Genomic DNA, 17610 nt, shown 5'->3' with positions numbered 1-17610 from the left:
TGTAAAACTAATCATAGCGAATTAATTGTACCTCATTCGAGCAATGTTGAAAATAGTTCAACTATAAATATTAACTTCGATTTACATCATAAAGTAGATTGTCATTCTAATTTTTTATGTAGTGATAATGATTATATTAAAAAAACTGCAACTAATGTTGAAGAAACATATGAAATAAGTTCTAATATCTCTGATAGTAATTTAGAAATGACTGCATAATTTCCAGCAAAACAGCTGAGAATATTTCCAGCACAGGAGTACGCAAGCAATCCAGCAGCCAAAAACGCTCCGTGTGCCGCCGGCCTAAGCCCGATTAAAACTTATATTCTGGGAAGTATTTTTTAGAAACTTTCCTAAAGCTTCACTCGTTGCGGAATTCTTGATCAATAAATCAGAAGTAAGAAAACGCGTTCCTAAAATTCTTGCGAAATGCATTGAAATAATAAGATATTTATAAAGTGATACAATCGATCGAGAGGGTTTGTCAAATAGTTCAAACATTTTCAGTTTGCTGTAACAATCAATAATATACCGTAAAAACATAACAAACAACTTTTATTTTTAATATTTTTTTCCCATGATTCGATATCACTTTAATTGTACATTCATTTATTAATTATTAGCACAAAAGGAAAATATTTCGATTACTTTACAAATATGCTCGATTACAAGTATCATTTTATGGATCACTTTATCTCTTGATTTCAAAGTATTTCGCAACAATTTCTAGCATACTTTTTCTGTTAATGTCATAAATCACCGCGGCGAAGAAACAGGAGCCTTAAGACAATTTTTTAGTTAGCTACCGTAGCTATTGACATATATATATATACAGGGTGCACGATTTATCTGAAGACATTGAAATATTTCGAAAACTATGCATTGGATGAAAAAAAGTGGTTAATGAAAGTTGTTAGGCTCGAAGGGGGACATCCAATGATACCAAACTCGACCTCCCACCCCACCCCCTGGGGGTGGGGGTTTGGGGGCAACTTTGAAATCTTAAATGGAAACTCCCATTTTTTATTGCAGATACGGATTCCACACCACAAAATACATAAATTTTGTCCGAAACTTTTTTTTTGATTCGTGACAGATGGCGCTGTAATCGCAAAAAATTATATTTTCCGTAATTCTCCAGAAATGATCATTGGATTGAGAAATAAAAAATACCTGTTCAATATTTTTAAAGAACATAATAAAAATTATTCCCCCCCCATCCTCTCGGGGTAAGGTCGGTGGTAACGTTCAAATCTGCATGACGGTTGCCCAGCGCATAACTCAATAGCAGCACGGGAAGTATTAGACCGTGATTACAATGGTCGGTGGATTGGCAGAGGTGGCCCGATTAATTGGCCTGCTAGGTCGCCCGATTTGACATCGCCAGATTTCTTTCTGTGGGGTTACCTAAAAGATAAGGTTTATCAATAAGTGCCAACAAGTCGTGAAAACATGGTAGAACACATAAGAAACGCTTGCGCTGAAACTCCCGCAGATATGCTTCTATCCTGTGTACAGTCATTTGAAAAAAGGATCAATAAGTGTATTGAAGTTGAAGGTAAAAATTTCGAACACTTATTCTAATTAATTGAACAGTGAGAGGCAAGGGGACTCACATTAAAAAAGCACCCCGATCTGTGAGAGGCAAGGGGACTCACATTAAAAAAGCACCCGAAGGGAACATAAAACTACTACGTCCTCGTCGTTGTTCCTGTGTAACGCTAAAAGTAGTTTCTCGGAAAACTTCAACGCTATCTATCACGAATGAAAAAAATTGTTTCAATAAAAATTTCACGTACAATCTAATTCTGCAATGAAAAATGTGGGTCCCCATTTGAGATTTGAACGTTATCACCCACCCTACCCCGAAATGATGGGGGGGGAATAACTTTTATTATGTTCTTTAAAAATATTGAACAGGTATTTTTTATGTCTCAATCCAATGATCATTTCTGGAGAATTACGGAAAATATAACTTTTTGCGATTACAGCGCCATCTGTCACGAATAAAAAAAAAGTTTCCGACAAAATTTATGTATTTTGTGGCGTGGAATCCGTATCTGCAATAAAAAATGGGGGTTTCCATTTAAGATTTCAAAGTTGCCCCAACCCCCACCGCCAGGGGGTGGGGTGGGAAGTCAAGTTTAATATCATTGGATGTCCCCCTTCGAGACTAACAACTTTCATTAACCACTTTTTTTATCCAATGCATAGTTCTCGAGATATTTCAATGTCTTCAGATAAATCGTGCACCCTGTATAAAATGTTTACTAGAATATAATGTAAATACTATAAGTCGGTGCAAATCCTGTGATAATGTAAAGTGTACTACAAATAATAACATAATTATTTCAATTTTTATTAATGATTTGAAGAAGAAAAGTTATAAGCTTCAAGATTTTATAAATGCTACGTTTTCACATTGGCATCAATCGTTTAATGAATTATGTGAATGTTGTACACAAAGCGATATGTTGGTTAAAAATGAATTAATATTAACTCAAAAAATAATTGTTATACGTATATTTTCATTACAGGATGGAAAATTAATGAAAATACATAATATTAATTTATGTGCTGTTTCAACAACTAAAGTATTAATAAATTTTAGACAATTTTATAAGGTCATGAATGCCATATTTCACCATGGATCAAGTATCAATAATGGTCATTATACAAGTATATGTAGAGAGGGTACTTCTAATGTGTGGATCGAAGCTGATGATATGCAAATTAAAAAGAGGCGATGGCCAAAAGGTTCTAAGGACATTTATATACTTTTTTTGCAGAAAGTTGATATTGAATAATAATTTTCTTCTAACAAATTGTAAATAAATATATAAATATAGTAAATAACATGTTATAATAAGATTAAGAAGAACGACCGCCGTATACTGTTGTATCATATATCAATAAAATACGACGGGGGTGGTGGTGAGACTTTTTCTACTTTTCGTGATAATGAATAAATCTAATTAACATTTTCTCTATCTAACTAAATTTACATATATTAATCTATGTCAAATTTATGTAAAATGTTTTCCTATATTTGTATAAATTATTTATTTAAAATTAAATTATTATTGATATAAAAGATTACTTGATATATTATTCTTATGAAAAAGATGTGATATCCAAGCAAACAAACCTTTTTTAAAAAAAATGGTGAAAAAACCGGCGCCAAGTTCACGCGCTTTATGTGGAACCATTTTACATTTACAAGAGCAAATGTTTTTATAAAAAATGTTTTATTTACAAAATAACTAATCTAAAAATGTTACAAAAAATATCAAATGTTATTATTAAAACTATTTTCTATTAAAAAAGTATCAGATAGATAGGCCAAATAAAAATAAATTATACAAAATATAACAAAAAATGAGCTAAATAAAACTAATTTGAAATAAAAAGATATCCCAATCTAAAAAAGAGTTGGATACATTAAGTATAATGTTATTATATTATAAACAAACTAAAATAACTTATATATTAAGTAAAATGTTATAATAAATTGTAATAAAAAGTAGTGAAATCAAAACCTTACGCCAACTGATAACGAGAAAATATATAAAACATAGTTAACGTTAAAACAAAGAAATAATTTGGAGCAGAGATATTACATTCTTGATGTTTCCTTTTGACACGAATAATGACAAAATTTTTATTTTGTAAGCAAGAATAAAAAAATTTTATTACACAAAAAATTAGTAAAAAAAAATAAAATTACAATTTACACAAAAAATACTTAGCGTGCCTTTTGCTTATATAATATTTATAATAATGTGCCTGTATATTATAAAGTTTCAGATATTAACTTTCTAGAAATATTCATTATCATTATAAATTATGCGACATAGGCACGCCAAGTGTTTTTTGTGTAAATTTTAATTTTATTTTTTTTGTACTAATTTTTTGTGTAACTAATTTTTTGTGTAATAAAATTTTTTTATTCTTACTTACAAAATAAAAATTTTGTCATTATTCGTGTCAAAAGGAAACATCAAGAATGTAATATCTTTGCTCCAAATTATTTCTTTGTTTTAACGTTAACTATGTTTTATATATTTTCTCGTTATCAGTTGGCGCAAGGTTTTGATTTCACTACTTTTTATTACAATTTATTATAACATTTTACTTAATATATAAGTTATTTTAGTTTGTTTATAATATAATAACATTATACTTAATGTATCCAACTCTTTTTTAGATTGGGATATCTTTTTATTTCAAATTAGTTTTATTTAGCTCATTTTTTGTTATATTTTGTATAATTCATTTTTATTTAGCCTATCTATCTGATACTTTTTTAATAGAAAATAGTTTTAATAATAATATTTGTTATTTTTTGTAACATTTTTAGATTAGTTATTTTGTAAATAAAACATTTTTTATAAAAACATTTGCTCTTGTAAATGTAAAATGGTTCCACATAAAGCGCATGAACTTGGCGCCAGTTTTTTTTACCTTTTTTTTTAAAAAAGGTTAGTTTGTTTGGTTTTTAATCACTGGGACGTTTACCTTTATATGAGTCTCAAGTTATGCTTTTGTGTTCAATAATTGATTAAAATATATGAATCTTAAGTCATATTTTTCTGTTCAATTATTCATTATTTGGAATTATTCATTATTATTATAAGTATAACAAACTTTGTTTTGTTTTGTTCATATACTTTTTTATGTATCTTTATTCGAAATAAATAAAACCTTTTGAAACTGGAAGATGTTTGCATTAGTATTAATATATACATTCTCTTCAGTCCTGGTATCCAGTCGGCTGGGAATTTTTTTCAAGTTTATAGCCTGAATCTCCTTATACTTGAAGTGTGTAAAATTCTACGTCCAGCATGTTAAACATATGGTTTTATACACTTCAAGTGTAAGGCGAGTCAGGCTATAAACTTGAAAACAATTTCCAGCCAACTGGACACTAGGGCCCAGTTCCATAACTTGCTTTAAACGGAGTTTAAAGCAAGTTGTGGAACTGGGCCTAGGACTGAGGAGAATAAATAATATCTTTCCTACTTCTCTTTTAATATATAAATATATACGATATAACATGATAGTAGCAGACACATCTTAATATATATGTATGTGATATGTATGTTACGTTATTACCAACAAGCTAGGTTACATTTCCGTACATGTTACAAATGGAGTAATATTACATTTATGTAACATATATAAGGTGTTTGATAGCTGATCATGGAGACGAAAGTCTTTTTCTTTTTCTTTATAGCTTTTTCCTTATAGCTCGTTCGCTCCTCGTCGTTCGCACTCGCTCGCTCTTCGTCGCGCTCGCTCGCCTCTCGTCGCTTGCGCTCGCTCGCTCCTCGTCGTTCGCGTTCGCTCGCTCTTTGTCGTTCGCGCTCGCTCGCTCCTCGTCGCGCGCGCTCGCCTCTTGTCGTTTACGTTGCCCCTCGCCGAGCGCGCTCGCCTACCGTCACTCGCTGACTCCGCCTGTATCAAATGTCTACGTGCTTACTGCGGTCGCCCTCCGCTCTCTACGCGCTCGTTGGCTCACATGTTTTAATTAATAACTCGATAACTATTGCCAATTTGACATTATGGTACATAACTTTTCCTCTCAGCTACACCCAATCTATCTCCAACTTTCGTCTGCATGATCAGCTATCAAACACCCTGTATGTAACATCCATTAAATATAAACTCTGATATTTAACATGTATGTATCATTACTTTTACTTTCGAGAAAGGGTGAAATTTTTATATAACAGTAACGTAAAAATTACTTTCACGTTATATAAAACGTGATTTAGAAAAACATAGATGTTATATGTTGGCTATATTATTGTGTCGACTGGGAATTTTTCCACTTAGAATTCTTATAAAGTGGACGTCGTAGAATTTTTTAGTAAATATTAATATATAATCAACATTATTATCAATAATATATTATTATCAATAATATAATGTGTGTGTATGTACAATAATTAGTATAAAAACATTAGGTAAAAATAGTTTTCTACGATTCTACTAATAGTTATCTAAATGTTAATATGTATTTCTTTACTGTAGTGTCTGTTCAGTCAGCTCAGTAGAATACAGCTGATTTTAATTATGATACAATTGACGATGAAAGATTGGGCCGAGGAAAGAGACAACACGTTCCAAATCGTCGTTTCAACAGTGATGAAGAAGAAGAAGAACATGTTTATCAACCTCGAAAATATACCAAAAGTAATCCCAGACAGCACAGAGTTTGAAATGAATTAAAAAAATTCAGCGAATGTCAGTAATTTTGAGTTCAGCTTCAGATACAAAAAGAATTCATTTGTGAAAAGAAAAGAAATCAGAAAAGAAAAGAAGTCTGAAGAGAATTCTTTTTGCATCTGAAAATGAACTCAAAATTACTGACATTCGCTGAATTCATTTTAAACTTTCTGTGCCATCTGAGAACGTCTCATACATGTATGTTTTATTATGATTGCATTCTCTTTAGACGCTTATGTACTGAAAGCATTACTCTAGCTTTATCAACACATAATGAGTAAACAAAGATAGAATGATGTTATCAGCATGAAAGTATCCGAAGCGTTCACAAAATATTTTATGTTACAAAATAGTAATTCTATTTAATTATCATGCATCATTATCGTTCACGGTATCGTCACCCGAAAATATACAAAAATATTTACAGAGTGTCCCATTTTAATGTCCCACCCCAAATAATTCTTTTTGTAGGGCTGTGTTATGGTTGACGGTGATCAATTGCGTTCATTAATATTTTTCACTTTTTATTTCAAGTATGTAAGTAAGTAGAAAAGAAGCAGAACTTGCTTGCATTTGTATACGCGTTTGCAACATTATTGCCAGTTATAAACATGTTGCTAATTGTAACACATAGAGATTTTTGTGTTGGCAATGAATATTGAAACGCAGCTAGTGTAGCGAACAACTGATTGTACCAGGCATCTCACATTAGCGTCCGCGTCTCACAATGAGTTGCACCGTCCCTGTCTACCTTCTGTATCAGACCTGTAATAAGATAACTATTTTTTTCAATAATTTAAAAAATAAACTTTTGATGAAGTTTTGCAAAAGGAAAAAGTGTTTTAGAATGTTATTAAGATTTTGTATTTTTATTTTTAAGAGGCTGTCTTGACTCATCCTGTATACAGGATGTCCGATAATTAGTTACCAACCCGAAGTGTGAAGGTAGATTGGGTTAAGACAAACATAAAAGTCCCATATTATTTTGCGAGATTCGCAATAATTATCGAGTTATTAATTACAGAAATCTAAGAATGAGCGCGCAATGAGATGCGATGAAACGTAGATGCGGTGAGATAAAACAACCAATAGCGACGCGTTATCCTTCCCCTCACTGTACACCGACAACAGTTGCTGGGTTGACTGGGCCGCGCTGTGGCCCAAGCGGCTGCAACGCTTCTCCAATCATCTAAAGGGTTTTTCAATAAGGGCGGGTCGATGTTGCAATGGAATAAAACAAGCTGTGTGTGAGGTATTAACGAAATTCTTTTTTTATTTGAAAGCCCCATATATGCCATTATGTGTGGAATATAACATCGTTCAAATGTCCGCCGCGGCTTCTCACGGTGGCACAAATCCGAGTGGTCCAATTTTCAATGATTCTGCCGCATAGATCCGGCTGAATTTAAGCGATGGCCTGGGTTATGTTAACTTTAAGGGCATCGGTCGATTGCGGCTTATTGGCATAGACCTGCGACTTCAGAAAACCCTACAAGAAAAAGTCTAGCGGGGTCAAATCGCACGATCTTGGTGGCCAATTCACGTTACCTCTGCGAGAGATAACCATACCCTCAAATCGTTCATGCAGAATGTCCATCGTGGCGTCCGCTGTGTGGCACGTAGCGCCGTCCTGCTGGAACCACATGTCGTCCACGTCCATATCGTTCAATTTGGGCCAAAAGAAATTGGATATCATCGTTCTGTAGCGCTCGCCATTGACAGTGATGGCCTCACCAACGTCGTTTTCGAAAAAGTACGGACCAATGACGCCGCCGGCCCAAAATCCGCACCAAACAGTAACTTTTTGTGGATGCATTGCTACCTGGTGAACCTCGTATGGGTTAGCGTCGTGCCATATATGGCAATTATGCTTGTTAACATAGCCATTCATCCAAAAATGCGCCTCGTCGCTAAAGATGATTTTTCGGTCAAAATTGGGATCCTCTTCCAAGTGTTTCGAAGCCCAGTCAGCGAACAAACGGCGTTGTCTATGATCATTAACTTTGAGCTCCTGGGCCAGTTGGATCTTGTACGGGTGCAGGCCCAAGTCCCGACGCAAAATTCGCCAAGTTGAAGTCTGCAAAAGGCCGAGTTCTTGTGCACGGCGAGGAATTGACTGCCTCGGGTTCTCCTGCACACTTTCACTTACAGCGGCGATGTTCTCGGCCGATCTGGCGTTCCTTTGACATACGGGTGTTGGCTGATCGTTTACCGAACCGGTCGTCTCGAATTTGTCCACCAAACGTTGGAGAGTCGACTTTGAAGGGCCACCGCGTCTGCCGTAAAATGAGCGCAACGCGCACAACGTTTGCACTAACGAACACTCATTTTGATAATAAAGTTTTATCATTTGGACATGCTGCTCAATCGTGTAAGTTGTCATGGTGATTTGGCATCAGTGACTGAATAATAAACAACAGGTTAGACAGACGCCGCCAAAACAACATGGCCGCCACAGGCTGCCAACATCGACCCGCACCAATTGAAAAACCCTGTATGTCGGCACGTGCCCACTCCTCACACAGATTTCTGTCATTAATAACTCAATAATTATTACGAATCTCGCAAAACAGTACGGAATTTTTATGTTTATCTTAACCCGCTCACTCGTCAGACTTCTGTAATTAATAACTCGATAATTGTCATGAATATCGTAAAACAGTATGGGAATTTTATGTTTGTCTGTACAACTGCTCAGGCTACAGTGCGGTCCAGTCGATTCAAAAACTGTTAGCGGTGCGCGGCGAGACGAAAGACAACGCACCGCTATGTTGTTTTATCCTGCCGCACCTACGTCTCGCCGCACGCCGTCAAAGCTGCTGGGTCGACTGGGCCGCGTTGTAACCCGATAGGCTGCGACGCTTCTTCAATCATCCATCTCAGCGCGCGCTCATTCGTCAGATTTCTTTAATTAATAACTCGATATTTATTGCGAATCTCGCAAAACAGTATGGGACTTTTATGTTTGTCTTAACCCAACTACCTTCATACTTCGGGTTGGCAACTAATTACCGGACACTTTCTATACAGGGTGGGGGGTTATAAGTTTACAACCCGAAGTGTGAAGGTAGATTGGGTTAAAACAAACATAAAAGTCCCATACCGTTTTGCGAGATTCGCAATAATTATCGAGTTATTAATGACAGAAATCTGAGGAATGGGAGCGCGCCGATATAGATGATTGGCAAAGCGTTGCAGCTATTCAGGCCACAGCGCGGCCCACTCGACCTAGCAACTGTTGGCGGCGTGCAGCGAGACGTAGGTCCAGTGAGATAAAACAACGAATAGCAGCGCATTGTCTTCCCCTCGCCACGCACCGGCAACAGTTGCTGGATCAAATGGGCCGCGCTGCGGCCTATGCAACTGCTATCTCCAATCATCTATGCCGGCGCGCTCTCACTCCTCAGATTTCTGTCATTAATAACTCGATAATTATTGCGAATCTCGCAAAACGGTATGGGACTTTTATGTTTATCTTAACCCAATCTACCTTCACACTTCGGGTTATAAACTTATAACCCCCCACCCTGTATACAGAGTGAAGAGAAAATACCAGAACACTTGAATAACTTTGAAGGATTAAGTTTTCAAGAAAAATATTTTAGACAAAAGTTTCAGCATTCTATATGATGAACTTTATAATGTTCTTAAATTTGATCTTGGAGTCGATTTCCAAGGTCATTTGAAGGTCAACTTGAAGTTTTCAAGTAGGAACTCCAATTTTTTATTATACCATGTTTTTTTACCAATTAATTTGAATAACTTTGTCTGAAACATTTTTTTATTTACCTAATATTTGAGATATTTAAGGAAAACTTGATAATTTTTTCAATATTTAACTTACGATATCTCGCTAACTATTTATCGGAAGAAAAAGCGGTACAAGACATTTTTAGTTTATTTGGTCTCAATAATATATCGTTACAATAGCGTCCTGATTTTTGTTAATTTGATGATTTTGAAATTTTCAAAAGTCAGTAGGTTAAGTCAATAGTTAGCGAGATATTGTAAGTTAAATATTGAAAAAGTTATCAAGTTTTCTTTAAATATCTAAAAAAATATTAGGCAAATAAAAAAATGTTTTCAACAAAAATTGGTCAAATTAATTAGTAGATAAAGGCGTTAATAAAAAATTGGGGTTCCTATTTGAAAATTTCAAGTTGACCTTCAAATAACCTTGAAAATCAAAGGTCAAATTCAAGGGTACAATCAAGTTCATTACTTAGAATACTGAAACTTTTGTCCGAGATAGTTTTCTTAAAAACTTGACCCTTCAAAGTTATTCAGGTGTTTCGGTATTTTTTCCTTTCACTCTATATATGTTTTACAGGGAAAATATATATACAATGTTTTTTTTCAACAATCCAATTTAGCTTACAATTCATTTTTTAGCTTTCTTCATTTTTACTTTAGATTGATTGCTTGAGCTAAGATAAAACTATAGACGGATTTAATTTTAATTACATGTAAAAACCACACATACATGTGCTCGATTTTTGCTGTTATATTTATTTCCCTTTATATATTTTTGTTTGATTTTTTTTCTAAGTCTTGCACAAATCTTAGAGATGGTAAGTTTCATTTGACTCACCCTTTATAAACATACAGTAAATATTTGCTCCATCGATGTTTTATGATACTTACTGTATTAAATTATTAAATTTTTCCCGAATCTCAATTTCATCCGGTTCCAGTGGCATAAATGGTTTCTCAACTAACATATTCGTCAACATCTCTATATTCTTACGATTGAGCAACAAGCCAAGCATCTTACAGCAACCGATAACCATAGCTAACATAACGTAAAAGGTGTCCGTAAAATCGTCAGCATTATCGACGTTCAGGACAATGTCCATGAATTGCGGCACCATGAAGGTAAATAGTAGCAGGACCATAATAATTGTATACGCATTATACACTATACGCTTACAAAACGTGGACCAGGAACTTGGTGGCCAGCACCCCGCGATCGTAAGAGTTATAAGCGGAAATTGCATGACTTGCATTCTTTCACCTTCTTGCTCTAGCGTCAAAAAATGCTTATAATATCAAACAATTCTTTTCTTTTTTACTCATATGTAACATATAATTTTTTAACGTGATTTTATTTGATTATATTAAGCTGCAATAAAATCTTATATTTAGTATTCTTATATTTACTAGGCCAAAATTCATTTCCTGACCGTTTACATTGTATATTAAATATACATATAAATTATGACTATTAATTATTCGACTAATCTATTATATTATTTTAATAACTTAATATATTTACATCATATCATGATATCATTCAAACACGAATAGAGCAATTGTCTTTTCAAAAAAATTAATAAGACAAAAAGAAAGTATTGTATAATATTATAAAAATATTATAAAAATTGTAACGACTCGTTATCTCTTATATAATTTATATAACTTAAAAGTGAATTTAATAAAATTAATTAATTAACTATAACATAAACGACTATAACTTAAAATGACCTTCAAAAAAGTAACTTTTTTATTCCCTAACGCAAATAAAATGGTGTACAATAGAAATAACTTACTCATGCTGAAAACAAAAGCACCAAATATCCGCTTGTTATAACGTATGCCAATAATCGGAAACAATTCCACTAGCAAATCCAAGGAACGTTTATAGCCATGCGATACGACTTTCTGTTCGTAATGCTATTCATTCTACTTCCCTCTTTCGACAATCGTATCATTACAGTAATATTAAACGCAATCAATACCATCCCCAATAGATAATAACATCGTTACATATATGTATGAAAGGTATGTTACATAGCTGCTTTCTTAAAGTACAATTTTCAACAGCACAATGAATACGACTTTACATTTCTATATATTGGACAGCAATAATACACAAGAAACTTGTAGATAGACAAAGAATATCTTCATCCGTTAGTAGACGTACAGAATTACGGTGTATCATCATGAAATCTTGATACAATGTGTCAAAAAATTTATAGCAGATTGTAATTATAGTGCAAAGAAGCAAGAAAGAAAGAAAGAAAATTAATCAATCGTTATATATTTACTCGCTAACACAATGGCAATTTGGTAAAAAACAGATACAATTTACAACAGGCAATTTTTATCGAAGGTAACAATTTGGAAAACGTTGTTACTAGCTAGTTTGCGTTAAGTTTCGTTTAAAATAAGCTTCTTACATTTTTTGCAGTATATTGTAACTCAGATACGATGTCTTATATAAATACGATAAAAATGTGAACGTTTTTATATATAGGGTGTCCTATTTTAATAGTGCACCTCGATTATTATTGCAGAAAGTGCTCGGATGGAAAAATGTTTTAGACAAAAGTTGTATGGTTTCGAGGGGGAGATAAGCTGATACTATATATATAATAAGCTGATTAGTGTAACCTTAAATAGTTGCTTGAAGGTCAAATGAAGGTCACTTTCAATTTCTTAAATGGAACAGCCTACTTTTCATGATATATTCTTCTACCTTACATCGAGAACTTTCCACAAACCTATAATAAAGTACCTTTTGTTAAATACTTTTTAATTTATAAAGCAAGATCAGAACACGGGGTAAATATGCACATTAGGTCAACCCCCTCAAAAGTTCATGACTTTGATATATATTGTTAAGGACATGTTCCTGAGTGTTATGCAAAACGTTGCAACCATCGCTTATTGTTTATTAAAAAGTTATTAACAAAAGAATTTTCAAAAATATAAAATTTTCCGACACCATGTATATATTTAAGAAATGAATACGTATTATACACGTATACAGAGTGTCCCATTTCCAGCCGCCCCGGCTCCCGATCCACGCGGGATTGTTTACCGGGATGAAGTCCGGCTTGGTGATCAACCCTAGGCCGGCGCCCAGTTCCCTCAGTCCCTGTATCAACAGGTCCTGGGCCCGGGCGCCGACACCAAGGTTGGCTTGGAACCGGAGGAGGGGGATGAAAGCTAGGCTTTCGGCCCCTCCTCCGGACTACCTACCTCTGCCCCCTCGGTTGGAGCTTCCAGCAACGCTGGCGTCGCACCAGCTCCACCCGGAAAGGGGAGGGATCTCGGCCATGGTGACCTCTGCATCAACGGGTACCTTCGCGGAGGCACAGGGAGTCCCTGCCTGCGTGTCTCCCTCCTATGGGTAGTATAAGGAAGGGTCCACGATTTGTGGAGTCAGAGGCGGCACATCCTCTGACTCCCCCATCCCTAGGGCTGTATCCGTAGACTCCGTCCTTCTCACCTTTCCTGGTTCCTCCGGTCCTGCGTCCTCTCCTGTCTCCAGATCCATAGGAATGGCGACGTCCTTCCCCTCGGTCGCTCCTCTCGTCCTCAGGGCCCTCCGCTCGAGTGGCTTCACCTGCGTTGGATCCTCGGCTTCCGAGGTTCGGACCTCCTCCCGCTAAGGGTCCAGCTCCATCGCCGGGGTGGAGACGAATCTCTCCTCTCCCTCCTCCTGTCCGGGATCCCTCGTTGGGGGGAGACCGGACTAGTCTCCCTTGGCACGGGGTCCTTCCGAGGGGTAGGGTTGGGGCCTTCGGTCCCTCCCCCTGTCCTTTGGGCCTCGTCGGTCCTCTTCACCTTTCCCCTCCCCCCCGGCCTGTAAACCCCCGGTTCCTCGGGGGTTTACAGGCCGGCCCACCAACTTTGTGGTTGGCCGGCCTGCCCCTCTCTGCACACACCGTGCACTTCGCCGAGGCCGCCTTGCAGTTCTTGGCGCGATGACCGGGGTCCAGCCAAGTGTCCCGGTGGCGTATTGCCCGCTCGCGCCAGCCGGCCGGCACCTCAGCCGGGCCAGCCACCTGACCATCCGCGGCGACCTTAGCGGCCGCCACATCGCCACCACGGCTGTCGCCATCCCTCGCTGGGGTACGCGGAGCTTGCCCACGGACACTTCCGCGGGCAGGCAATCCCCAACGAGGGACACAGCCTCCGCCACCTCCCGGGCCCCGATGGTCAGGTCCAGGCCGGTGAGTCGCAATGCAGCGAACTTCACCGGTCTCTGGACCCGATAATCGGGGCCCTTTTCCGCCGCCAGCTTGCGGAGCTCCTCCGCAAGCCCCTGTGCGGGCCCGGCGGACCCTGAGAGATCCGGGGATCCTCAGGTCCGCCGGCTTGATACGGCGCCTGTCCTCAGCCATAAATTGGCTGTACTCGCCGTCGGGGTACGTCAAGGTGACGGCGGCCGACTTCGGCGGCCTCAGCTTGGGTCCTCCTTTGTTCTTCCCCGAGGTGGACCGGGGAGGATGTTTGGGGTTGGGAGGAGGGACTCTCCTCTCCTCCTTCTTCATCCTCCTCTTGTCCTCTTTGCTCTTTACGGTCGTCCATTCCCCTTGCGGATTCCTGGTGGGCTGGGGCTTGTTGGCGGGCTTGTTAACCGGCCTCTCCTTCTTCTCATCGCTCGCGCGGGCGGCCGCCTGCACATAGGATATCACCCCTTCCACCCGAGGGACGGCCGTCCCCTTTCTCTGGATAGCTTCCGTCTGCTCCCTCCTCTCTTTTTGCCCCAACCTCTTCCTTTTTCTCTTTTGAGACATAGTCTCTGGAGCCTACCGTGCCTGCCTCGTGGCCCCCTTCCCCCCCACTCCCAACCGAGTTGGCTATTGCCTTCCCGCTCGGGAGGGGGACAGGGTCGGGAACTCAGACCCGCACCTCCGGCTCCGAGACCAAGTCCTGAGGCTCACCCTCCATGACCGCCGACCTTTCCCGCGTCAGTCTATCAATTCGTCGCGACAGACGAACGAATGCCTCATCCTCCGACTTGAGGCCCTCCTTCTGTTCCACGCACGCCATTATCTCCACAGTCATTCTGTTGTACGCCTCCCTGCTCCTCGTCTCCAGGATGCGCACCGCCAGGGACTCGTCCCTGGTGCGATTCGTTCTTTCCTGACTCCCTGTAGTGGGGGTCTATGGGCTGCCACCGGAACAGTAGCCTCGTCCCTCCTGTAAAAGTCGAGATTATCGTCGTATGACTTAATCTCACCGACGATATCCCTCCTTTCCTCCTCCGAGCTGGAAATGTCCTGAATTGGGGGTTTGACCGCCCTCCTCTCCCTGACCTTCCTCAGCTTCTTGGCCTTGGGTGGTCTGACCTTCTCTTCCTCCGTCGCCAAGGTGCCGCTGCCGGCAGTCACCTCGGCGTACGACCTTTTTCCTTGGGGTTGAGAGAGCGAGAGCGTAGGCAGATGCAGTCAACCTGACTGCATTAAGCTCCTCACTGAGCCTCCCCACCTCCGCTTTCAACGCCATTTGCTCCTCTCTCATCCCCTCCATCTCCTTGTGCGCCTCAAGCTGTGCGCCCTCCCCCCGTCCTGCGTCGCGACCCTCACAAGAAGGGTCGACAGGACCGCCTCGGAACCACCGCGCGGTTCAGTAGTGACACGAAGGTCCCCTTGAGCGTTCGAGACCTCCGCGCCACCAGCCGAACCATGCCGAGTGCACGGCCCACCCAGTGATGCCAGAAAAGCACTCCGGTAGCACAGCACAGCGCGTGAGGGATAGCATACATAACGAGCGACTCCGTGTCCGTGAGCGTTCGGTGCTTCGGCCGATGTCGGGCTTTAGATAAGAGCAGACGATGTCTGTTGTCTCTGTCTTTGCCGAACGATACATATAGCTAACTCCGCCAGCCGCGGGAATCTCGCGCTATAGACTTCTCTTTATATTTCGCCGCTCATAGCCCCGCCTCGCGTATTTAAAAACATTATAAAATAATTCTTATGTTGTTCAGAATATACATTGTTAAAGTTGTAGACATAGGAATATTGTATTGGTAGTAAATAAATGAGTTTTGCCTGAAATCGGCGAGTTTTCGTATATTTGAAATATGTTTGCTATATTTCTGAGTACTATATTCAAAGATATTGTGAAAAATGCCGGCATTATTAATGTAATATAATTATGCAATCCGTTACACAATAGTAATAATGCCCGGCACTCTGCAGAATATCCGTAAACATCGGAAATATACCAAAAACGTTTTGGAATAACGAATACTTTCAAATTTCGGCCAGCATCTGTTACTTTTCTATTGAAAAACATAGTGCTCGAGAATATTAATTTATTTAAAAATCACGATACAAGAGTGGTAGTGCTTCCTAGCATAGTCTAGTGATTATATTACTTGATTACATCTCCACACTTCTACATCCTGTTTTTCATACTGTCTCTTACAATATATAAATCGAACGTTGAAGTACATGCAATTTGTTCGTTATAGAAACGATATAAAGAAAAGGATATTATGAAGGATGTAAGTTACAATTAATTTTGAATTTATTAATATAATTAATTGGTTGTGACAGTGATATTATGATGTTAGGTGCACTTATTATTCCCGCATTTGTTTTCCCGTGAGCATCAACACGGGCATGCGTTGCCCGATGACGCCATGCGCGGTTTTCCATTGTTCTACGCGTCGATGCGCGTCGATTGTTTTTGTAGCGCCTACCGAGATAGTCAGGCGCAGACACGTTTTTGATGTCACAGAGATCTCACGTCGCAGAAAGCTTTTCCTAATCTCACGCCTCCTAGCCTCACTATTTTCTATTTTCCTATTCTTTCTTTATATTCTTTTACTATTACTCATTGTTTTTTGTTCTTCATATTTCTAGTATTCTTTATCCTATCTTTTTGCTTTCTTTATTATTTTCGCTTTTCTCTTCTTATTCTTTAATCTACTTATTCTTTATTTTCTTTTTTCTCTTTCTATTCTTTATATTCTTTCTATTCTTTTTATTCTTTATTTTCGTTTTTCTTTTTCTTTCTTCAGTGTCTTCTATTTTTTTCTCACTATGGAAACATGCGATGCAACAAAACCATCAAGGCGAAAATTTGTTAAAGCATGGCTCAATGATGACCGATATAACTCATGGATACGCCAAGTATCATCAGATAATACGGTGTATCATTGCGTCATATGTAATACAAATTTTTTCTGCAGTGGATCGCATGTTTCCAGACACGCGGATTCTGCGTGTCACAAAAAGAACATTAAGGGGTTATATCTGTTTGAAATTTTTTTTTTTCCATTTTCTTTATTGGCTTGAATGATGCAAAAACATCTCAAGAATAATATCAAACACATTTATTGATGAAAACATTTTTTAAATACTCCTAAAATATAAATATTTGAAGCAACTCTGGGCGCTTCGAAATGACAAATTCTGACTTTCTCAATTATGTAGCGATTTTGAATTTTTTACTCTACCAATTATCACTATAGTTTCTGATTGAGGTACAGATGTCGCTACTTGGTACATAGAAGCAAATATTAAAGATATGTTGCCCTTCTAGCCATTAGGTTGAACTAACTAGGTTAGGTCGACTTAATCTGCGAGCACGTGCAGCATTCGTTGTTTGCAAACTGTACTTATGTATTTCTGTAGT

At 38.3% G+C, this 17610-nt stretch overlaps 1 protein-coding gene across 1 annotated transcript; it reads right to left on the bottom strand.

The window, feature by feature from the left end:
• Positions 1 to 10871: 10871 nt before the first annotated feature.
• Positions 10872 to 11306, bottom strand: LOC112589233 (uncharacterized). The gene has a single exon (XM_025301670.1). The coding sequence runs from the start codon at positions 11235 to 11237 to the stop codon at positions 10872 to 10874; it is 366 nt and encodes a 121-aa protein (XP_025157455.1). The 5' UTR covers positions 11238 to 11306.
• Between the last annotated feature and the right edge of the window lie 6304 nt (positions 11307 to 17610).

Source organism: Harpegnathos saltator, unplaced genomic scaffold, assembly GCF_003227715.2.
Source record: "Harpegnathos saltator strain DR-91 unplaced genomic scaffold, Hsal_v8.6 scaffold436, whole genome shotgun sequence".
In the NCBI taxonomy this organism is placed as follows: domain Eukaryota; kingdom Metazoa; phylum Arthropoda; class Insecta; order Hymenoptera; family Formicidae; genus Harpegnathos; species Harpegnathos saltator.
Note: the sequence above shows the minus strand (reverse complement) of the source record. Positions and strands in the feature narration are given on the sequence as shown.

Bases quoted from the DNA above. Each gene is read 5' to 3' on its own strand.
- LOC112589233 (XM_025301670.1), bottom strand. From the start codon at position 11,237: ATGCAAGTCATGCAATTTCCGCTTATAACTCTTACGATCGCGGGGTGC.